General features: G+C 48.8%; 1 protein-coding gene and 2 pseudogenes across 1 annotated transcript; 2 read left to right on the top strand and 1 right to left on the bottom strand.

Moving 5' to 3' along the window:
- Window positions 1-231: 231 nt before the first annotated feature.
- On the bottom strand, window positions 232-7712 carry STING1 (stimulator of interferon response cGAMP interactor 1). The gene is made up of 8 exons (XM_017895026.1): window positions 7467-7712; window positions 7133-7225; window positions 6400-6626; window positions 6086-6269; window positions 5711-5819; window positions 2594-2832; window positions 1647-1833; window positions 232-768 (listed from the first exon to the last, which is right to left on the bottom strand). The coding sequence occupies exons 3-8, from the start codon at window positions 6624-6626 to the stop codon at window positions 575-577; spliced, it is 1140 nt and encodes a 379-aa protein (XP_017750515.1). The 5' UTR covers window positions 7133-7225; window positions 7467-7712; the 3' UTR covers window positions 232-574.
- Window positions 7713-7815: 103 nt separating this feature from the next.
- LOC108544067 (cancer-related nucleoside-triphosphatase pseudogene) lies at window positions 7816-19207 on the top strand (annotated as a pseudogene).
- An 830-nt stretch (window positions 19208-20037) lies between these two features.
- LOC108544068 (nuclear receptor coactivator 4 pseudogene) lies at window positions 20038-21956 on the top strand (annotated as a pseudogene).
- The last annotated feature ends 872 nt before the right edge of the window (window positions 21957-22828 follow it).

Genomic DNA, 22828 nt, shown 5'->3' with positions numbered 1-22828 from the left:
AAGCCTGTAATCCCAGCACTTTGGGAGGCCGAGACGGGTGGATCACAAGGTCAGGAGATCGAGACCATCCTGGCTAACCCGGTGAAACCCTGTCTCTACTAAAAAATACAAAAAACTAGCCAGGCGAGGTGGCGGGCGCCTGTAATCCCAGCTACTCTGGAGGCTGAGGCAGGAGAATGGCGTAAACCCAGAAGGCGGAGCTTGCAGTGAGCTGAGATCCGGCCACTGCACTCCAGCCTGGGCGACAGAGCGAGACTCCGTCTCAAAACAAAACAAAACAAACAAACAAACAAACAAAAAAAAAACTTCCACACACTCAGTCCTCACAACAACTGTGAGGGAGGTAAGGCAGTGATTATGATCCCATTTCACAGGTTGAAGACACCGAGGCTCAGAGAGGGGAAACGACTGGCCCAAGGGGACAGGACTCATCTTAAGATGTCAAGTCCTGGACCCTTCCCTGCAAGGCCCCCTGTGGAAGGAAATAGCTCTGCTGGACATGCAGCCACTGAAGAAAGCCCCCAGTCCAGAGGCTTGGAGACCACTGGAGGCTCTGGCAGGGTGACCCTGGGTCTCAGGAGAAATCCGTGCGGAGAGGGAGGGGCTTTTCCATTCCACTGATGAGGAGCTCAGGCTCTTGGGACATTGTGGAGGTACTGGGCGCCCCTGAGGTCTTCAAGCTGCCCACAGTAACCTCTTCCTTTTCCTCCTGCCGCAGGTGCCGGAGAACCTCTTGGGACAGTGAGAAGCTGCTGTCATCTGCAGGTTCTGGAACAGGGAGATGGGGGAGAGTGGAGAGAGGATCTTACACATTCCCACTCGAACACACCTAGAGGACTTGCTGGGAAGATCCCCTAACTCTCCCTACCCCCTTTTCCTACCCACCCCCCAGCCACTGGGACTAGAGTTTCATGGAATCCTAGGCTAGAAGTGGTTTCAGGCTGGGTGCAGCGGCTCACGCCTATAATCCCAGCACTTTAGGAAGCTGAGGCAGGTGGATCACGAGGTCAGGAGTTCGAGACTAGCCTGGCCAGTATGGTGAAATCCCGTCTGTACTAAAAATACAAAAATTAGCCAGGCGTGGTGATGGGCACCTGTAGTCCCAGCTACTCGGGAGGCTGAGGGAGGAGAATCGCTTGAACCTGGGAGGTAGAGGTTGCAGTGACCCAAGATCGAGCCATTTCACTCCAGCCTAGACAGCAGAGCAAGACTCTGTCTCAAAAAAAAAAAAAAAGAAGTGATTTCAGAGAGAATGAAATTCTACTCTCTCACTTCTAAAGCTGATGTTCAGAGAGGAGCAGAAACATGCCCGAGGTCATACAGTGAGGGAGTAGTGGAGCCAAGCCTGCAGCCCCAGTCTCCTGTGCCCACTACATACTGGCCTGGGACTCTTCTGTTTCCTCTGGAATCCTAGATGAAGTGAGGGGCCCCTAGAACCCATCTCTTCAGGCTCCACTGAGGGACTACAGTCAAAGACCTAAAAAAGCAATCTGGTGTGCTGGGAAGAGGGGGCTTCTCCCAGGGAAGGAAGGTCAGGCCCAGGGCATGGTGCTGCTGTAGCCCCTTCTGACTCTTTGGGAGACCCTGGGACCCCTGACTCCTCCTGCCTTCCAACCTATCAACCTCTCACCCTATCAACTCCTCACCCTGGTAGACAATGAGGCGGCAGTTGTTCTGAGACTCAGGGTTATCTGCCAGGATGTCCTCAAGTGTCCGGCAGAAGAGTTTGGCCTGCTCAAGCCGATCCTCCCGGCTAAATCCAGCTTGACCATGTTGTGACATGGCAAACAAAGTCTGCAAGGGGGTGGCGTACTCTAGGACGCAGGTGCCTGCCTGGAGGAGGTAAGAGGAAGACCAGACTAAGCCAGGGACCAGGCAGATGGAGAATGGAGGATCCAGTCCAGGCTGTGGCCCCCAGTACCACAGACTGAGGCCCCACTCCCTCAGCCTGTAACGATAGAGTCCTGGGAGGTGGCCACCCTAATGGGGTCTATGCTGTCTGGCCTGCCTTTGCCTCTGATACCCAACTCTGAAATCAGGGACAGGGCTGGGCTAAATTTACCCTTCACAGATCCTTCTCCTAAGATCCTAGGGCAAGACCTGCAGAGCGAGGCTGTCAACTGCTCCAGCTAGGAATCAGGTCTGGGGCTGGGCTCTGGGGTTCAACTCTGATCTGGGTTCCCCTGCACCCACATGAAATCCTTCAGATGTTCTCACAGGCTTCGTCTGGGGCAGCTTTATGGTCAAGAGCATAGTACAGTCAAGTTGAAATCGTCCACTTTCCTATGGTGTCTCTGAGCCTCAGTGTCCTCTGTAAAGTAGGGATGCTAACAGTCCCTACCCCATAGGGTGGTGGTGAGATTTCAATGAGGTGATCAGATGACACACCCAGAATAGCATCCAGCATGTAGTAAGTGCTCAATAAATGTTACTTATCATTATCATTCGGTGCTGAATCCTGCCCAGACCTGGGACCAGCTAGGGACACTACAGCTCAGAGAAGGGCAGTGAATTTTCATCAGCTCTTGGCTAGGGCCCAGGGTTCTGGGGTCCTGACCTCTGCCCAGGGACCCCCACTCCCTTGCACACTCACCCGCTGCCCGTTCTCCAGAAGCTCATAGATGCTATTGCTGTAAACCCTATCTTTGATGCCAGCACGGTCAGCGGTCTGCTGGGGCAGTTTATCCAGGAAGCGAATGTTGGGATCAGCCATACTCAGGTTATCAGGCACCCCACAGTCCAACGGGAGGAGGATATACAGCCGCTGGCTCACTGCACCCCGTAGCAGGTTGTTGTAACGCTGATTGTAAGTTTGAATCCGGGCCTGGAGTCCTGAGGCAGGGAAGCCCAAGAAGTCATTCCTGCTAACCCTATCTCCCACCTAATTCAGGAGTGAGACCCAGGTCATTGGCCCCTGCAGTATGTAGATGCCAGAGAATGGAGAGTCCAGTGCACTCTCATTATACAGGAGGCCAGGAGGGGCAGCGCCTCCAAAAGCCCTCCCCACCCCTCCTCTTACTGCACTGCCCTTTGCCCTCCCTCACTTCTTTCCTCAGATGTCTATGTCAGCCCCGCCCCTTTCCACCATGGCTTTCAGGGCTGAGAGGCAGGCACAGCACTGGGAAGTGACATTTCCAGCATTCTCCTGTACACAGAGGGAAGCCTCTAGCCCCAGATCAGTCTCCTAGCAGAAGCCTTAGGAGACAGCAATGAGATATGGAAGAGCTGCAGCTTTAGCCTGCAAGTCAGAGGAATAAAACACACAGGCTTAGGCCAAGCATAGTGGCTCACACCTGTAATCCCAGCACTTTGGGAGGCAGAGGAAGGTGGATCATTTGAGGTCAGGAGTTCGAGACCAGCCTGGGCAACATGGTGAAACCATGTCTCTACTAAAAATACAAAAATTAGCCAGGCATGGTGGCACGTGCCTGTGATCTTAGCTATTCAGGAGGCTGAGGCAGGAGAATCACTTGAACCTGGGAGGCAGAGGTTGCAGTGAGCCGAGATCTTGTCACCACTATACTCCAGTCTGGGCAACAGAAAGAGACTTCATCTCAAAAAAAAAAAGAGGCTCCACAGTACAGTGGTCTAGGGTCCAGCCTGGACAAACCTGGGTTCAAATCCTTTCTCTTCTTCTCTCTAAGCTATGTGATGTCGGATAAATCACTTGATCTCTCAGAACTGCACTTAAAAAAAAAAAAAAAAAAACGCTGGGCACAGCAGCTCACGCCTATAATTCTAGCACTTTGGGAGGCTAAGGCGGGTGGATCACTTGAGGTCAGGAGTTTGAGACTAGCCTACCCAACATGTTGAAACCCCGTCTGTACTGAAAATACAAAAATTAGGTGGGCATGGTGGTGGGCCGCTAAAATCCCAGCTACTTGGGAGGCTGAGGCAGGAGAATCACTGGAACCTGGGAAGCAGAGGTTGCAGTGAGCCCAGATTGTGCCACTTCACTCCCATCTGGGCGAAAGAGTGAAACTCCATCTTAAAAAAAAAAAAAAAAATCTAAGGCCGGTGCAGTGGCTCATCTCTGTAATCCCAGCACTTTGGGAAGCCGACGTGGGTGGTTTACTTGAGGTCAGGAATTCAAGACCAGCCTGGGCAACATGGTGAAACCCCGTCTCTACTAAAAATACAAAAAATTAGCCAGGCATGGTGGTGGGCACCTGTAATTCCAGCTACGTGGGAGGCTGACGCAGGAGAATGACTTGAACCCAGAAGGCAGAGGTTGCAGTGAGTCGAGATTGTGCCACTGTACTTCAGCCTGGGCAACAGAGTGAGACTTCGTCCAAAAAAAAAAATCTAAAATAGGGATGGGCATGGTGACTCCTGCCTGTTATCTCCGCATTTTGGCAGGCCAAGGCAAGAGGATTGCTTGAGCCCAGGAGCTGAGACTAGGCTGGGTAACACAGCAAAACCCTCTTATTTTTAAAAATAAGTAAACAAAACAGGAATGAAGATTATTCCTTCCTCACAGGGTGTGAATTAGAAAATGCACATGAGGCTGGGCGTGGTGGCTCAAGCCTGTGATCCCAGCACTTTGGGAGCCAAGACGGGCGGATCACGAGGTCAGGAGATCGAGACCATCCTGGCTAACACGGTGAAACCCCGTCTCTACTAAAATACAAAAAAACTAGCCGGGCGACGTGGCGGGCGCCTGTACGTCCCAGCTACTTTGGGAGGCTGAGGCAGGAGAATGCGTGAACCGGGAGGCGGAGCTTTGCAGTGAGCTGAGATACCGGCCACTGCACTCCAGCCTGGGCGCAGGACGAAGACTCCGTCTCAAAAAAAAAAAAAAAAGAAAAGAAAATGCACATGAGGCTGGGCGTGGTGGCTCAAGCCTGTGATCCCAGCACTTTGGAAGCCAAGACGGGTGGATCACGAGGTCAGGAGATTGAGACCATCCTGGCTAACATGGTGAAACCCCGTCTCTACTAAAAAATACAAAAAACTAGCCGGGCGAGGTGGCGGGCGCCTGTAGTCCCAGCTACTCAGGAGGCTGAGGCAGGAGAATGGCATAAACCCGGGAGGCGGAGCTTGCAGTGAGCTGAGATCCAGCCACTGCACTCCAGCCTGGGCGACAGAGGGAGACCCCATCTCAAAAAATAAAAATAAAATGTACATGAGAGCACACAGCATGCAGTAAATATTTATTGAAAGAATTTACGGCTGGGCGTGGTGGCTCACGCCTGTAATCCCACACTTTGGGAGGCTGAGGCAGGCAGATCACTTGAGGTCAGGAGTTCGAGACCAGCCTGGCCAATACGGTGAAACCCTGTCTCTACTATCTACTAAAAATACAAAAATTAGCCAGGCTTGGTGGCGGGTGCCTGTAATCCCAGCTACTCGGGAGCCTGAGCCAGGAGAATCACTTGAACCTGGGAGGAGGTGGTTGCAGTAAGCTGAGATGGTACCACTTACTCTAGGCTGGGTGACAGAGCGAGATTTCTTCTCAAAAAAAAAAAAAAAAAAAAAAAGAATTCACGAGTGACCTTGGGTAAGTCACTTAATGGCTCTAAGCCCCATATTCCTTTCTGCAAACCAGGCATCATAATGACATCCTTCATGCCTTGGGATTAAAGGATTTGGCAGACATGAAAATGCTTTGAAAAGTATAGTGAGTCCTGTGTGTTAAGAAACACAAGAGGCTGTGTGTCTTAGTGTCTATTTGTTAGATCTAGAAATGGGGACAGAGAGGATGGCCCACCTGGCAGGATGAGCTGCAGATATCCGATGTAATATGACCATGCCAGCCCATGGGCCACGTTGAAATTCCCTTTTTCACAGACTGCAGAGATCTCAGCTGGGGTCAGGCCCTGTGGACAGCAGGATGGGGATGTGGGGCCTCCATCAAGGACACCCAGAGAACTCCTCCTCCTCCTCCTCCTCCAAGGCTTCCCAACCTGCTCCTGACTTGATCCCTCCTTTGCCATTGCCAAACCCACTGTTCTAGGACATAATAGGTTCTACTCCATGGACTCCAACCTTTAAACCAGTTCCACTTCCAGTATTCAACTCAGGGCAGGTCACACCAGCCACAGCCTCCACTTGGCCAGAGCTTCTACCTCCCCCTGTGTCATACCTTGAGGCCCAGGAGGATGTTCACTGCCTGCGCGAGGCCCAGGAGGGCAAGCATCCAAGTGAAGGGCAGGCCGACCGCATTTGGAAGGGAACAGTAGAAATAGCTGGACAGCAGCAACAGGGTCCCACAGCGGAGCGGGCAGCCCAGGCAGGCCTGCACAGTCCTCCAGTAGCTGTCCCGGTACCTGTGGGTGACAGCCAGGCCCCAGCCCCCAGCCCAGCTCAGCCAGAGAGGTTCAAGGAGGGATAGGGCTAGGCATCAATGGAGTGACACATGTTGGAAACCCTGTCACCATGGGTACTGCAATGAGTCACCTGGAGTGGATGTGGCGCAGCTCCTCGGCCAGGCTGCAGACCCCATTTAACAGCTGTCCCAGCTGCAGGGAGGCTAGGTGGAGCACCAGGCACCGGAGAATGTGCTCTGGTGACTCTCCTAGCCCCCAAAGGGTCCCCAGGCAGGCAGTCAGCAGAACCAAGGCTGCCTTCTGGGCCCCGTGACCCCTGGGACACGGGATGGATGGATGCAGACTGGAGCGGGGCATCTGTGGGCACCAAGAAATGCATGACCATTCTCCCCTTGCCCTCCTGCCCTTCTGGGACTGAGGCTCTGGCTGGGCACTTCCTCCCAGTTCCCCTTTCGCTGGTGCCCAGCCACTCCCAAAGGCTGCTCTTACAGACACCTCTAGGAGACAGGCTGGGACTAAGTCACCCCAAAGCTCCTGTCTCTGTGAGGTTTGCTGAAAACAGAGCAGGTCCTACACACACATGCCCCACCAAGCCCCAGGGAAACCACAGGTGTAGTGAAGAAAGAAGGCAGCAACTACCCCAGATCCAGACTTGAAGCTGTCCTGTGCAGCCCTACCCAACCAAGAACCCTTGGGGACCTGGGTTCCCCTGTCCCCGGAACCCACCCCAGGGAGGACCTTAGTTAATAAGGTGTGGAAAACAGAGCTCAGGGAGTAGGGATAGGGCAAGCAGCAGCACCCCCTTGCCTCTGGGTGCCAGGGGCCCTAGGCTTGGCATTCTGCCAGGCTGATCTTGAGCCTACCGTCTGCCTCCCGGACACTGGCTGCTCTGGATGATGACGAGGAGAGAAGGCCTGGCGCTACCAGCAGCCAAGAGCAGCTTCTCTGAGTGCAGCCTGAAAATGAGATGTTAACAATTGGTTTCTCCACAACACTCTAGCCCTGGTGTCTCTCCAAACCACAGCTTTAGTGGTGCTGGGAAGGAGGGTATTTCCTCTTCCTGGGGAGAGGTAGGACCCTTTCCTCAAAGCCCTGATGAGCTGGACCTGAGTCCTGGGGTCAGGGGTGAGGTTTGAGAAAGCCTCTGTTCCATTGCACTTTGCTACCCCCAAACCAAGCATTTTTAGAAACACTCACCACAGTCACAGCTCTGAACACCAGGTTCCCCTTAAGCCACACGATCAAACACACTGTGCCCACCACCTGAGCAGGACTCCACACGCTCAGCCAAAGGCAGCACACATGTCACACGATGCTTCCCGTCTCATATTTTTCTTCTGGTTCTCAGAATGCAGATTCTTTTTCTCAAAAGTGTGACCTAGGAGGGAGGAGTGGAAAATGAGCAGTTATTTCCGGTAACAAGAGCTTTTTTTATAAAGCGCTTGGTGGGAGAGGAGGGGCACAGAGGAATGGGGGTTTGGCTCTTTGCAGGAAACGGCCACGCCTGTGACTTCTGCAAGAAAGCCTGCTGGTTTTGGTTGTGGGGATGATATTAGGTAAGTGCAAAAGTAATTGCGGGCCTGGCACAGTGACTCACGCCTGTAATCCCAGCTCTTTGGGAGGCTGAGATGTGTGGATCACTTGAGGTCAGGAGTTCAAGACCAGCCTGACCAACATGGTGAAACCCCATCTCTACTAAAAGCAAAAATTAGCTGGGCATGGTGGTGGGCGCTTGTAATCTCAGCTACTTGGGAGGCTGAGGCAGGAGAATCGCTGGAACCTGAGAGGCAGAAGAAGTTGCAGTGAGCGGAGATTAGGCCACTGCACTCCAGCTTGGGCAACAAGAGTGAAACTGTCTCAAAGGAAAAGAAAAATGATGTAACCTACATTGTTTGAGTGTAGGTTATAAAACCCCATGCATCAACCTAATAATAATAATAATAATAATAATAGTAATAATAATAATAATGTGTTTACCTTGTTCCAGACATTATGCCAAGTCTTGCATATATCACTTCACTTGTATATCATTTCACCAGCCACCCTGTCAGGTAGGTATAATTCTAGCCCCATTTTATAGATGGATAATCCGACGCTCAGGGAGGTGAAATAACTGGCCTAAGTAATTGAGAGTGGGGACTTGAAGCCTGGTGGGTTGCTCCAAAACCCAACTTGCTCTGGCCTTGATTTCATGCCAGTAATCCCAGCACTGGTGGCTAGAAGAGCCACCAGAGCACATTCTTCAGTGCCTGGTGCTCCACCTAGCCTCCCTGCAGCTGGGACAGCTGTTAAATGGGGTCTGCAGCCTGGCCGAGGAGCTGCGCCACATCCACTCCAGGTGAGTGGAGGCCCAGGCAGGAGGATCATTTGAGCCCAGAAGTTTGAGGCCAGCCTAAGCAACATAGGGAGATCCCATCTCTAAAAAAAAAAAAAAAAAAAAATTAGCCAGGAGTGGTGGCACACGCTTATAGTCCCAGCTACTTGGGAGGCTGAGGTGGGAGCATCACTTGACCCCTGGAGGTAGTAGAGGTTGCAGTGAGCTGTGATGGCGCCACTGCACTCCAGCCTGAGTGACAGAGTGAGACCATATCTCAAAAAAAAAAAAAAAAAAAAAAAAAAAAAACCAGGGGCAATGGCTCACCCTTGTAATCCCAGCACTTTGACAGGCCGAGGCAAGTGGATCACTTGAGGTCAGGAGTTCGAGACCAGCCTGGCCAACATAGTGAAACCCCGTCTCTACTAAAAATACAAAAAATTCGCTGGGCATGGTGGTGGGCACCTATAATTCCAGTTACTCCGGAGGATGAGGCAAGAGAATCGCTTGAACCTGGGAGGCGGAGCTTGCGGTGAGCCGAGATCGTGCCACTGCACTCCAGCCTGGGCAACAAGAGCGAAACCCCACTCAAAAAAAAAAAAAAAAAACTCCGGGTGCAGTGGCTCACTCTTATAATCCCAGCAATTTGGGAGGCCAAGGCGGGCGGATCACCTGAGGTCGGCAGTTCGAGACCAGCCTGACCAACATGGAGAAACCCCATCTCTACTAAAATACAAAAAATTAGCTAGGCGTGATGGCGCATTGCCTGTAATCCCAGCTGCTTGGGAGGCTGAGGCAAGATAATCACTTGAACCCGGGAGGCAGAGGTTTCAGTGAGCCGAGATCGTGCCATTGCACTCCAGCCTAGGCAAAAAGAGCAAAACTCCATCTCAAAAATCGCTTGAACCTGGGAGGCGGAGCTTGCGGTGAGCCGAGATCGTGCCACTGCACTCCAGCCTGGGCAACAAGAGCGAAACTCCATCTCAAAAAAAAAAAAAAACTCCGGGTGCAGTGGCTCACTCTTATAATCCCAGCAATTTGGGAGGCCAAGGCGGGCGGATCACCTGAGGTCGGCAGTTCGAGACCAGCCTGACCAACATGGAGAAACCCCATCTCTACTAAAATACAAAAAATTAGCTAGGCGTGATGGCGCATTGCCTGTAATCCCAGCTGCTTGGGAGGCTGAGGCAAGATAATCACTTGAACCCGGGAGGCAGAGGTTTCAGTGAGCCGAGATCGTGCCATTGCACTCCAGCCTAGGCAAAAAGAGCAAAACTCCATCTCAAAAAAAAAGAAGAAGAAAAAGAAAGAAAAAGAGAGCGAGAGAAAGGAAGGAAGGGAAGGGAAGGGAAAGTCTGACCTACATTGTTTGAGCATAGATTATAAAATCCCCATTCCAGAGAGGGCCCCTGCCCCACACTCAGAAAGAAGGAACACATGCTCAGAGAGGCCAAGAAGAATCTAGACAGACGGGCGTGGCTGGGTTTCCCCACTCATTCTATTAGCATTAGCACATACCCTTTCTGTCCAATTATATTTCAACAAGGGTGTCCATACTTTGATGAACCTAAACATAAAAATAGACAATTTGCCCTCTGTCTTTAGGTCTTCATTCTGAAGGCCTCTGTGACACATAAAACTCTGATCAAATACATTTGTATATTTTTCCTCCCATTAATCTGCCTCTTGTCAGTGATTTTCAGCAAGCCTTCACAGGGCAGAGGGGGAATTTTTCCTTGGCCTTGATGCAAGCTTTTAGTTCCCTTGGGGTGGGAATTGCCTCTGGCTGCAGTAAGCTGCTTCAAAAACGGGGCAGGCCTGGAGAGTGAGGCTAGGATGGCACCTGCAGAGCAGCAATAGTTCATTCCTGTCCAGGTCAGACGGTCCTTGCCCTGGACCCTTCCCCACGTCATGACTAGACACGGGAAGACACACACTCATAGATGCCCTGGCCTCAGAGGAGCAATGAGGCTTCCTGGAAACTCTGGTTTTTCAAAATCATGTCCTAAGAATGCAGGGAATTCCCTACACTTTCTCTAACCTACAATAGGCTCACATAAAGACCTAGGAGAAGGCCAGGAACAGTGGCTCACGCCTGTAATCCCAGAACTTTGGGAGGCCGAGGCGGACAGATCACGAGGTCAGGAGATTGAGGCCATCTTTGGGAGGCTGAGGCAGGAGAATCGCTTGAACCTGAGAGGCGGAGGTTGCAATGAGTCAAGATTGCGCCACTGCACTCCAGCCGGGGTGACAGAGCGAGACTCCGCCTCAGACAAAAAAGAAAAAAGAATCAGGAGAATATATGATAAAGTGCTAGCAAAGGTTACTCTGTGCAGTTGGAATATGGGTGATTTTTATTCTATTGCCCTTTTTTGCTCATTATGTTTTCTAAGATTTCTTTTCCCTACATTGAACATGTATCGTTTGTTTAATGTTTGTTTGTTTGTTTGTTTATTTTTGAGACAGAGTCTCTCTCTGTCGCCAGGCTGGAGTGCAGTGGCGCGAACTCGGCTCACTGCAACCTCCGACTCCCTGGTTCAAGCAATTCTCCTGCCTCAGGCTCCAGAGTAGCTGGGATTACAGGCACGTGCCACCATGCCCAGCTAATTTTTGTATTTTCAGTAGAGACGGGGTTTCACCATGTTGGCCAGGATGGTCTTGATCTCCTGACCTCGTGATCCTCCTGCCTTGGCCTCCCAAAGTGCTGGGATTACAGGCATGAGCCACCGCGCCTGGCCTGTTTAATGTTTAAAATATGCCATAAAGAAAGAAAATCCAGCTAGGCACGGTGGCTCACGCCTGTAATCCCAGTGCTTTGGGAGCTCAAGGCAGTAGGATCGCTTGAGCCCAAGGAGTTAAAGGCTGAAGTGAGCTATGATCACACCACTGCACTCCAGCCTGGGCAACAGAGCAAAACCTAGTCTCAAAAGAGAGAGAGAGACAGAGAGAGAGAGAGAATTCCAACATTGTCTCAGTCTTAAGACCTCCTTCCGGCCGGGCGTTAAGGCTCACGCCTGTAATCCCAGCACTTTGGGAGGCTGAGGTGGGAGGATCACTTGAGCCCAGGAGTCTGAGACCAGCATGGGCAACATAGGGAGACCCTGTCTCTACCACAAAAAAAAAAAAACACCTCTTTCCACTCCCTTCTGTCCCCTCTCCCTCCCCTACCTACTACTCTGGGCTCATTTCCCTGAATCTGAATCTGCTCTAATGCAGGCCTTGCAGGCTCGGAAGGCATTGAGGCCAGGTCATGCAGATAAAGTAAGCTGTGGCTTGGCCAAAAAGAGTGGGAATGATGGGGGCCAGGGAAGCCAGGAGGCCAGCCTATCCTGGCCTGACTGGAGAGAAAGGTCCTATAGGGTGGCGGAGGGAGTGCAGGCTGTGAAGGGAGCAGAGGCCCCCTGCCTCCTGGGCCTTCCAATGCCAGGCCAGGGTTTCTGCACACCCTTTATCCATGCTGTCTATCCCTGTGTGTACTGTGCTCTGCATGGGATAGGACTGCTGGTGCACGTGCCAGGTCAGTACTTATTGTCATGGCATCTACAGTTGGACAGGAGAATGGGCAGAACACAACTATATGAGTGAGTAGTTAACTACAGATGTGGCAGGGCCACGAGAAATGCACTCAGCCTGCTGCTCTGTGCAGAAGTTGGAATACCCAGGGTCAGGTTTCCCTGAAGGTGGCCATTTACGCTGAGTTTGGGAGGAGGATGGGAGTGATGGGGGGTGGGTGGGTATGCAACATTCTGAAGGGAGCAGCACACACAAGGGCCCTGGAGTGGGAAGGCACCGGGCCGGTGGAGGAACAGAGCAATGGCTGGTGTAGCTGGGGCATGTAAGCATGTTGAGGGGTCTATGTTAGTTTCTAAGAACTGCCATAACAAAGTATCACAAATTTCGTGGCTAAAAACAACAGATGTTTATTCTCTCATAGTTCCAGAGGCTAGAAGTCCAAAATTAAGGTGTTGGTAGGGCCACACTTCCTCTGAAATCTCTAGAGTAGCAGTCCCTAATCTTTTTGGCACCAGGGACCGGTTTCTTGGAAGACAATTTTTCCATGGATGGGTAGGGGGATAATTTCAGGATGAAACTGTTCCACCTCACATCCGAGCATTAGTTAGATTTTCCTAAGGAGCACGCAATCTAGATCCCTCGCATGTGCAATTCACATGTGCAATTCACAATAGAGTGTGTGGTCCTATGAGAATCTAATGCCACCACTGATCTGACAGGAGGCAGAACTCAGGCTGTAATGCTCGCTCACCCACTGCAGCCCGGTTCCTAACAGGCCACAGACCAGTACTGGTCCAAGGCCCAGGGACTGGGGACCCCTGCTCTAGAGAAGGATCTCTCCTTGCCACTTCTACCTTCTGGTATTCCCAGGTGTGCCTGGACCCAATCTCTGCCTACTTCGTCACATGACATTCTCCCTTCTGTGTGTCTCTGTCTTCACATGTCCTTTCTTCTTATGAAGACACCAGGTGAGGTACAGTGGCCCATGCCTGTAATCCTAATGCTTTGGGAGCCTGAGGCAGGAGGATTGCTTGAGGCTAGAGTTCAAGGCCAGCTTGGGCAACATAGGGAGACCCCATCTCTAAAAAAAAAAATAAAGAAAGAAAAAAGAAAAGGGAAAAAAAAAGGCCAGGCACAGTGGCTCATGCCTGTGATCCCGGCACTTTGGGAGGCCGAGGTAAATGGATCACCTGAGGTCAGGAGTTCGAGACCAGCCTGGCCAACATGGTGAAACCCCATCTCTGCTAAAAATACAAAAAATTCACTGGGTGTGGTGGCAGGCGCCTGTAATCCCAGCTTCTCGGGAGGCTGAGGTAGGAGAATCACTTGAACCCAGGAGGCGGAGGTTGCAGTGAACTGCGATCACACCACTGCACTCCAGCTTGAGCAACAACAGCAAAACTCCATCTCAAAAAAAAAAAAAAAAAAAACTTACCTAGGCATGGTGGCTCACGCCTGTAATCCCAGCTTCTCAGGAGGCTGAGGCAGGAGAATCACTTGAGCCCAGGAGGTGGAGGTTGCAGTGAGCTGAGATTGCACCACTATACTCCAGCCTGGGGGACAGAGTGAGATTTCATTTCCAAAAACCACTCATTGAATTAGGACCCACCTCACCTTACTCAGTTGCATCTGCAAAAGCCCTATTTCTAAGTTCCAAGTAAGGTCACATTCACAACTACCATAGGTTAGAATTTCAGCATTATCTTTTTGGAGACACAACTTGATTCATAACAGGGTCAGTGGTATAAGAATGGGACTGGAGGGTGGGTGGGACCCTTGTGGCCTGTGGCCAGGGCCACAGTACCTAGGAAGCGTCACAACAGCTACCTGCATGGGATTGTCCTCAGCAGTCAGACACACATCAGCTGTATTGACAGGCAGGGACATCACAGCTCTTCCAGACTGACCATCTGGTCCTCCGAAGAGGAAGCTAAGGGCCACGGAGGGAAGTTAGGCCCAAGTTCCAGGCTGCCTGGCTTATTGGCTGCAGCTCTCAGGCCGGTGGTGCTGAGTTCCCACACGCCTCTCCACGCCTGCTCCTTCCTCTGGTAGTTGCTTCTTCCCTCCAGACACCTCGGAAGTGCTGGCTCTCACTTCTATTTCCAGATGAGTTACAGCTCTCACAAGTCTTCCCTGAAACCCATCATCAGTGCTTCCGGTGAGAAATAAGCCCGCATGCTTTCATTCAGGGGACCCTGGGCCTTGGACAGAGTGTGAATGAGGTAGGGAGGCCTCTGGCCTCTACGGAGCCACTCTTTTGCCCACACAACCTCAGTACCCCTTAATCCTGCCAGAACAGGGACATTGGGGGGATTTTAATATCGGTTGATCACAGTAGACCTGGTTTCCAATCTGGTCTCTGCTTCTCCTGGCTGTGTGACCTTGGCCCAGATGTGCAACCTCTTTAAACCCAAATTTCCTTATACCTAAAATGGGGATAGCAACATCTTTTATCTGACAGAATTGTTTTGAGAATGGAAAGAAAAAATGCATAAATGCATGTGCAGACCTGAATTGTAAATGTTCAGTAATTGTTAAGTCTTTTTTTTTTTTTTTTTTTGAGATGGAGTCTCACTTTGTTGCCCAGGTTAGAGTGTAGTGGTGCAATCTCAGCTCACTGCAACCTCCACATCCCGGAATCAAGTGATTCTTCTGCCTCAGCCTCCCGAGTAGCTAGGACTGCAGACACATGCCACCTCACCTGGCTAAGTTTTGTGTTTTTAGTAGAGACGAGGTTTCACCATGTTGGCCAGGCTGGTCTCAAACTCCTGACCTCAAGTGATCCACCCATCTCGGCCTCCCAAAGTGCTGGGATTACATGTATGAGCCACCTTGCCCAGTAATTTTTTTGTTTTTGTTTGCTTGTTTGTTNCAAACTGTGTGTTGTGAATGGGCTTAACTTGTCACTCAAAGGAATTTAATTTCAGTGGATTATTCAACTTTATATCATCCATCTCTTTTAAATAAATTAGCTTGGCATTCATTTCTTTGCTTACTTAAAAGTATTGAACCAACTTTTAAATTTTTTATTTTTACGTGTATTTTTTAAGTTTTTTTTTTTTTTTTTTGAGATGGAGTCTCACTTTGTTGCCCAGGTTAGAGTGTAGTGGTGCAATCTCAGCTCACTGCAACCTCCACATCCCGGAATCAAGTGATTCTTCTGCCTCAGCCTCCCGAGTAGCTAGGACTGCAGACACATGCCACCTCACCTGGCTAAGTTTTGTGTTTTAGTAGAGATGAGGTTTCACCATGTTGGCCAGGCTGGTCTCAAACTCCTGACCTCAAGTGATCCACCCATCTCGGCCTCCCAAAGTGCTGGGATTACATGTATGAGCCACCTTGCCCAGTAATTTTTTTGTTTTTGTTTGCTTGTTTGTTTGTTTGTGAGACAGGGTCTGTCCCCAGGCTGGAGTGCAATGACAATCACAGCTCATTGCAGCTTTAACCTCCCAGACTCAGGCGATCCTCCCACCTCAGCCTCCCAAGTAGCAGGGACTATAAACTTGTACAACCACACCTAGCTAATTTTTTTTTTTTTTTTTTGTAGAGATGGGGTTTCACCATGTTGTCCAGACTGGCTTAGAACTCCTAGGCTCAAGCAATCCACACACCTCAGCCTCGAAAAGTGCTGGGATTACAGGTGTGAGCCACTGCATCCTGCCAGTAATTGCTAACTCTTATCACCCACCACCAGCACCATCACCATCATTATCACCACTGACAATCACACTCTTGGAGTTGCCAGCGCCTCTCACCTTGGTTTCTACCTTGGGCTCAAATCACCTCTCTAGCAGACACAGAGATTTGATGTCTAATCCAGGGGTGGCTTCTGAGTCTGACTCCAACTGCCCCTCTGTTTTAATTCTATTGTCCCATCATGGAATTAACTATTGTGTCATGGTCTTCCCTAAACAGGGTGCTATCCTAGTAGACATGATGAGGAAAGAGGGGCTAAATGATGGCATGATTGGGGGCAGGGAAGCACAGTTGGCTGGCTGAGCTGCTGCATCTTCAGGAAGTGAACAATGAACCCACATTTCGTTGGAAGGAGGTATCTAGCCGGGTGCAGAGATCTACTATTTATTTATTTATTTATTTATTTATTTATTTATTTATTTATTTATTTTTGAGATGGAGTTTTGCTCTTGTTGCCCAGGCTGGACTACAGTGTGTGATCTCTGCTCACTTGCAACCTCCGCCTCCCAGGTTCAAGCAATTCTCCTGCCTCAGCCTCCCTAGTAACTGGGATTACAGGCATGCACCACCATGCCCGGCTAATTTCGTATTTTTAGTAGAGACGGGATTTCTCCATGTCGGTCAGGCTGGTCTTGAACTCCCCACCTCAGGTGATCCACCCCCCTCAGCCTCCCAAAGTGCTGGGATTACAGGCGTGAGCCACTGCGCCCAGACTTATTTATTCGTTTTGATAATGGCTTTATTGAGATATGTCATATGTTATATAGCTCACCAACTTAAAGCATGCTATTCAATTCAATGGTTTTAAGTATATTCACATAGTTGTGCAACCATCACCACAGTTAATTTTAGAACATTTTTGTCACACCCAAAAGAAACCTGTACCTTTGGCCATTGATATTGTTTGACTGTGTCCCCACCCAAAATCTCATCTTGAATTGTAATCCCCATAATCCCTACATGTCAAGGGTGGGACCAGGTGGAGGTAATTGGAAGATGGGGTAGTTTCCACTATGCTGTTCTCATGATAATGAGTGAGTTTCATGAGATCTGATGGCTTTATAAGCATCTGGCATTTTCCCTGCTTACACTCATTCCATCCTGCTGCCCTGTGAAAAAGGTGCCTGCTTCTCCTTTGCCTTCTGCCATGATTGTAAGTTTCCTGAGGCTGCCCAAGCCATGCAGAACTGTGAGTCAATTAAACCTCTTTCCTTTGCAAATTACCTAGTCTTGAGTATTTCTTCATAGTAGTGTGAGAATGGACTAATATAGCCATCAACCCCCAACCACCAACACCCCTACCTCATCCCCAGACAACCAACCGCTAATCTGTTTTCTGTATCTATAGATTTGCCTATACTGGACACAACATAAATGGAATCATGCAACATGTGATTGTGTCCGACTTCTTAGCATCTCCAGTTTTTTGACTGTTTTTCATGTGTGTGTTTTTGAGATGAAGTCTCGCTCCGTCACCCAGGCTGGAGTGCAGTGGTGCAATCTCAGCTCACTGCAACCTCCACCTCCTGGGTTCAAGCGGTTCTCCTCCTTCAGCCTCCTGAGTAGCTGGGATTACAGGTATGAGTCACCATGCCCAGCTAATTTTTTGTATTTTTAGTAGAGACAGGGTTTCACAATGTTGGCCAGGCTCATCTCGAACTCCTGACCTCAGGTGATCTGCCATTCTTGATCTCCCAGAGTGCTGGGATTACAGACCTGAGCCACTGCACCCTGCCCTTAGCATCATTTTTTACAGGTTTACTTACGTTGCAGCATGTATGAGTACTTCATTTCTTTTTATCCTTTTTATTGCCAAAAACATTCCATTGTGTATAATATTCCATTGATATACCACGTTTATTGACCACTAATTAGTTAAGGACAATTGAGTTGTTTCCACTTTTTGACTATTATAAATAATGCTGCAATGATCATTGATGCCCAAGTGTTTGTGTGGACATACATTTTCATTTCTTTTGGGTATGTACCTGGGAGAGGGGATGCTTGGTCATGTGATAACTCTAGATAAATGAACTTTTGAAGAACTGCCAGACTGCTTTCCAAGTGGTTGCACCATTTTGCTTTCCCACTAGTTATGTGTGAGGGTTCCAGTTTCTCTACATCCTAGTGAATAATTGCTATTCTCTGTCTTTTAAATTCTAGCTATCTAGTGTATATAAAGTGGTATCTTATTTTTTTATTTAAAAAAATTTTGGGCCAGCCTCGGTGGTTCTCACCTATAATCCTAGAACTTTGGGAGGCTGACGCGGGTAGATCACAAAGTCAGGAGATCAAGACCATCCTGGCCAACATGGTGAAACCCCGTCTCTACTAAAAATACAAAAATTAGCTGGGCATGGTGGTGGGTGCTTGTAATCCCAGCTACTTGAGAGACTGAGGCAGGAGAATCGCTTGAACCCAGGAGGCAGAGGCTGCAGTGAGCCGAGATCATGCCACTGCTCTCCAACCTGGTGACAGAGCAAGACTCCATTTTGGAAAAAAAAAAAAAGAAAAAATGGGGGCCAGGTGCAGTGGTTCACGCCTGTAATCCCAGCACTTTCGGAGGCCAAGGTGGGAGGATCACCTGAGGTCAGGAGTTCAAGACCAGACTGGCCAACATGGCGAAACCCCATCTCTACTAAAAATTAGCCAGGTGTGGTGATGCATGCCTGTAATCCCAACCACCCGGGAGGCTGAGGCAGGAGAATCGCTTGAACCTGGGAGGTAGAAGTTGCAGTGAGCCGAGGCCATGCCACTGCACTCCAGCCTGGGTGACAGAGTGAGACTCCATCTCAAAATAAATAAATAAATAAATAAATAAATAAATGAAATAAATTGCTGGGGGCTTATGGTACAGGGTGAGCAGGGCCTGAATTAGGACCCTAACCTGGACCTGACCTGAATTGCAACCCCAACCCAACTGCAACCTTGACCACGACCCCAGTAGATTTTATAGAGAGGAAGTCAGACAGGGAGGGAGAAGAATAGGATTTGATGTCATCATGTTGTCCGGCATCCACGGGCCTTTATTCAGAGTTGGGTTAGAGCCTCCACCTGGAAAATGTGGATGCTAAGTTGGGCATTATGTGGTTAACCTGACTTATTTTGAGCAGTTGGCGCTCCCGTCTTGAGGAATGCAGATTCCAGCAGTGGCCCAGGGCAAAGAGTGTGCGTCATTGATGAGAGCGGGAAAATTAAACTCTTAAATCAGCCTTTCATCTAAGCTGTTTGTGAGATGCTATCTACCCCAGGGACTATAATCGCTGGCACAATCCTAGTCCCTAAAGGAAAACCACTGGCCCTTGTAGAAGAAATCAGAAACAGAAATGACGTGAAGGTGTTTAATGTCTCTAAGGAAGACAAAAACCACCTTCTGCCAGATATTGAGATGTGTGTGCAGAGCAGCAGGAAGTGAAGACAGGAAGTGAAGGAAGACACACATGTCTTCACTGCTTTTCTACCCGTGAAGGAGTGCCCAGTTCAAGAAGAGCCCGATGGAGTCCTGCCTGTTGAGGCTGTATGCCTTTGGGGTTATGAAAGTTTGTGGGCTTTTCTAGTGAAAATGGCAAATGTTTTCCATAAAATGTTTAAAAGATCAAATTAGCCTTAATGCTGGATTGTCTGTACAGGATTAATAATATATTGTGGTTTATGTATGCTTAAAGATTTCTGTTTATTTCCTCTTGCAGTCGTGCACATGATTTGGGTAAATTATGAGATGAGAAATGGTTTTCAAAGTATTGGATGGAATTTGCCCCCATTGAAGTTTATAAATGTGTTCACAGGGAGGGGGGAAAATAGCTCATTGCCTCATCAATTTTGCAGGTCATGAAAATGAAATTCCTCTCCAGGTGCAGCTTCAATCTCATGCAACTTAAAATAATAACAGTTATTTGATTTCTTAAAAAATCATTCCTAAAGAAAACCATTTTAAGTTATCTTCCCCAGCTCTTACTGTTTCCTTATTGCTTAATAAATATAAAAATGAATCTAATGGTTACAGACAAAAGAAAAAAAATTTAGTCCGGGAGCAGTGGCTCATGCCTATAATCCCAGCACTTTGGGAGGCCAAGGCCAGCAGTTCACTTGAGGCCAGGAGTTCGAGACTAGCCTGGCCAATGTGGCAAAACCCCATCCCTACTAAAAATACAAAAAATTGCTTTGGGCCCTAGGTTTGTGTGGTCCGTGTCTCAGACCACCCAAGGTCCCCTCGGATCATCCGGAGAGGCACTCGGACCTGGAGCAGTGAGCAGGATGAATACCTTCTAAGACCAGAGTGGCAGCTCCAGTAATGGAGAACCCCTTTTGAGGTGTAGTGATGCATGGAGGGACTTGGAGCTTGCTATTGGTGGAGTTCTCCGGGCTGAACAGCAAATTAAAGATAACTTGCGAGTGGTCAAAGCTCGGATTCACAGTTGCATAAGCTGTTGCCTGGAATGTCTTAGAAGTCATGAGGTGTGGCTATATGAACAGGTGGACCTCATCTATCAGCTTAAAAAGGAGACACTTCAACAGCAGGCTCAGCAGCTCTACTACTTATTGGGCCAGTTCAATTGTCTTACTCATCAACTGGAGTGTACCCAAAACAAAGACCTAGCCAATTCAGTCTCTGCGTGCCTAAAGAGACTGGGCAGTTTGACCCTTAAGCCTAAAGATTCAACTGTCCTGCTCTTTGAAGCTGACACAACTGCTCTGCGCCAGACCATCACCATATTTGGGTCTCTAAAATTCATTCAAACTCCTGAGCACCTGATGGCTCATGCTAGTTCATCAAATATTGGGCCCTTCCTGGAGAGGAGAAGCTATATCCCAATGCCAGAGCAGAAGTCAGCCTCCAGTATTGTAGCTGTCCCTCTCAGTGAATGGCTCCTTGGAAGTCAACCTGCCAGTGGTCATCAGGCTCCTTACATACCCAGCACCAACTCCCAGGACTGGCTCACCCAAAAGCAGACCTTGGAGAATAGCCAGACTTCTTCCAGCCTACAATTTCTTCAGTAATGTCTGGGGAAACCTAAAGGGCTTAGAAAACTGGCCCTCAAGAGTCAGCAACAGGAAATTCCTGAAAAACCAAGTTATCAAAACTGTAACAGCTATTCCACTACTAGTTATTTCTCCATTGAAATGGAAAAGGTTGAAGAGCTAGAGCTTCCTGATCAAGATGAGATGGACCTATCAGATGGGCTGACTCCCCAGGAATCCCATAAGCTGAGGAAGCCTGAGAATGGCCGTCGTGAAACCAGTGAGAAGTTTAAGCTGCTGTTCCAGTCCTACAATGTGAATGATTGGCTGGTCAAGACTGACTCCTGTACCAACTGTAAGGGAAACCAGCCCCAAAGTGTGGGGATTGAAAACCTGGGCAATCTGAAGTGCCTGAATGACCACTTGGAGGCCAAGAAACCATTGTCCACCTCCAGCATGGTTACAGAGGATTGGCTTGTCCAGAACCATCAGGACCCATGTAAGGTAGAGGAGGTGTGCAGAGCCAGTGAACACTGCACAAGCTTTGCAGAGTGTGTGTGCGATGAGAATTGTGAGAAGGAGACTCCGTATAAGTGGCTTCTGAAGAAAGAAGGAAAAGATAAAAATGGGATGCCCATGGAACCCAAACCTGAGCCTGAGAAGCATAAAGATTCCCCAAATATGTGACTCTGTCCTTCTAGAAAAGAATTAATAGAACAAATTAAAGCACCAAAGACAATGGTTCCTTCTAGAATTGCTGATTCCTTCCAAGTCATAAAGAATAGCCCCTTGTTGGAGTGGCTTATCAGGCCCCCATACAAAGAAGGAAGTCCCAAGGAAGTGCCTAATACTGAAGACAGAACTGGCAAACAAAAGCTTAAAAGACCCATGAGCACTTCCTGGTGTCCCTTTAACACAGCTGACTGGGTCCTGCCAGGAAAGAAGATAGGCAACCTCAGCCAGTTATCCTCTGGAGAAGACAAGTGGCTGCTTTGGAAGAAGACTCAGGAAGGATTATTTAATTCACCACTACAGGAGAAACATAACTTCCCCCCAGATCATTACCGCCTCCCTGCAGTTTGTGATCTCTTTGCCTGTATGCAGCTTAAAGTTGATAAGAGAAGTGGTTATATCGAACTCCTCTACAGATACGAAGGAATGGACAAGAGTTGAGCAGCCTTTCTGCCTATTATCACACATCATGAGCTGAGTGACTGAGGCTTGCCAAATCATTGTGTTTCTGGGTCTGACCAGTTAGCTCAGTTCTTCTCCTGCCTAATTTTCAACTAGTAAAGCGAAGTGAGTCATCAGATTATGAGTTACTGTTTAAAAGAAAAATGCTGTTTATTGATGCTGGGGTGATTCAGTTCCTTCCTTCTTACAGAAGTATTAATTCACCCCCACACTAGAAATGCAGCATCTTTGTGGATACATCTTTTTCACAAGTCTCCAAGTCTCCTTAGATTGGATTGTTACTAAAAGTACATTAAAACACTCTAGTTTTGGCCGGGCGCAGTGGCTCACGCCTGTAATCCCAGCACTTTGGGAGGCCGAGGTGGGCGGATCACGAGGTCAGGAGATCTAGACCATCCTGGCCAACACTGTGAATCCCCATCTCTACTATAAAATACAAAAATTAGCGGCTTGGATGGCGGCGGCCTGGTAGTCGCAGCTCTCAGAGATAGAGCAGAGATAAGAGAGAGACTAGAGAGAGAGCGAGCTATTGCGCTGAGCCGAGATTAGGCACTGCCACTACCGCACTGGCGACAAAGCGAGACTACACGTCAAAAAAAAAAAAACACCTCTAGTTTTAAAAATGAATATTTCCATATCAAAGTGATCGATGTATGTCTAAAGCTAGTAAACTCTTCCTATGTTTAATTGACCTATAAAATGCTTCTCTTCGCTGTGGGTTTTCTTCGTTCAGTGTCTGAAATGATGATTTCCTGCTTCTAATATAATAATAGTGTATTTGACAAAATTCAACCTGCAATATGATTACCAAAATATAATTTATAATATGGCAAGACATATATACCAACAACATTTTAGCCTAAATGTTAGTTTCTACATTATT

The sequence above is a fragment of the Rhinopithecus bieti genome, unplaced genomic scaffold (assembly GCF_001698545.2).
Source record: "Rhinopithecus bieti isolate Rb0 unplaced genomic scaffold, ASM169854v2 scaffold_26430, whole genome shotgun sequence".
In the NCBI taxonomy this organism is placed as follows: Eukaryota; Metazoa; Chordata; class Mammalia; order Primates; family Cercopithecidae; genus Rhinopithecus; species Rhinopithecus bieti.
The sequence above is the reverse complement of the archived record's forward strand: the minus strand, read 5'-3'. Positions and strand labels throughout refer to the sequence as shown.

What these genes read in the sequence shown, in the direction of transcription:
- STING1 (XM_017895026.1), bottom strand. Translation starts at nt 6,626, where the DNA reads ATGCCCCGCTCCAGTCTGCATCCATCCATCCCGTGTCCCAGGGGTCAC. An exon ending in TTCTGGAGAACGGGCAGCGG is followed by an intron (nt 1,834 to 2,593) that starts GTGAGTGTGCAA and finishes TACCTCCTCCAG; the next exon opens with GCAGGCACCTGCGTCCTAGA. An exon ending in CCGCCTCATTGTCTACCAGG is followed by an intron (nt 769 to 1,646) that starts GTGAGGAGTTGA and finishes TCCCTGTTCCAG; the next exon opens with AACCTGCAGATGACAGCAGC.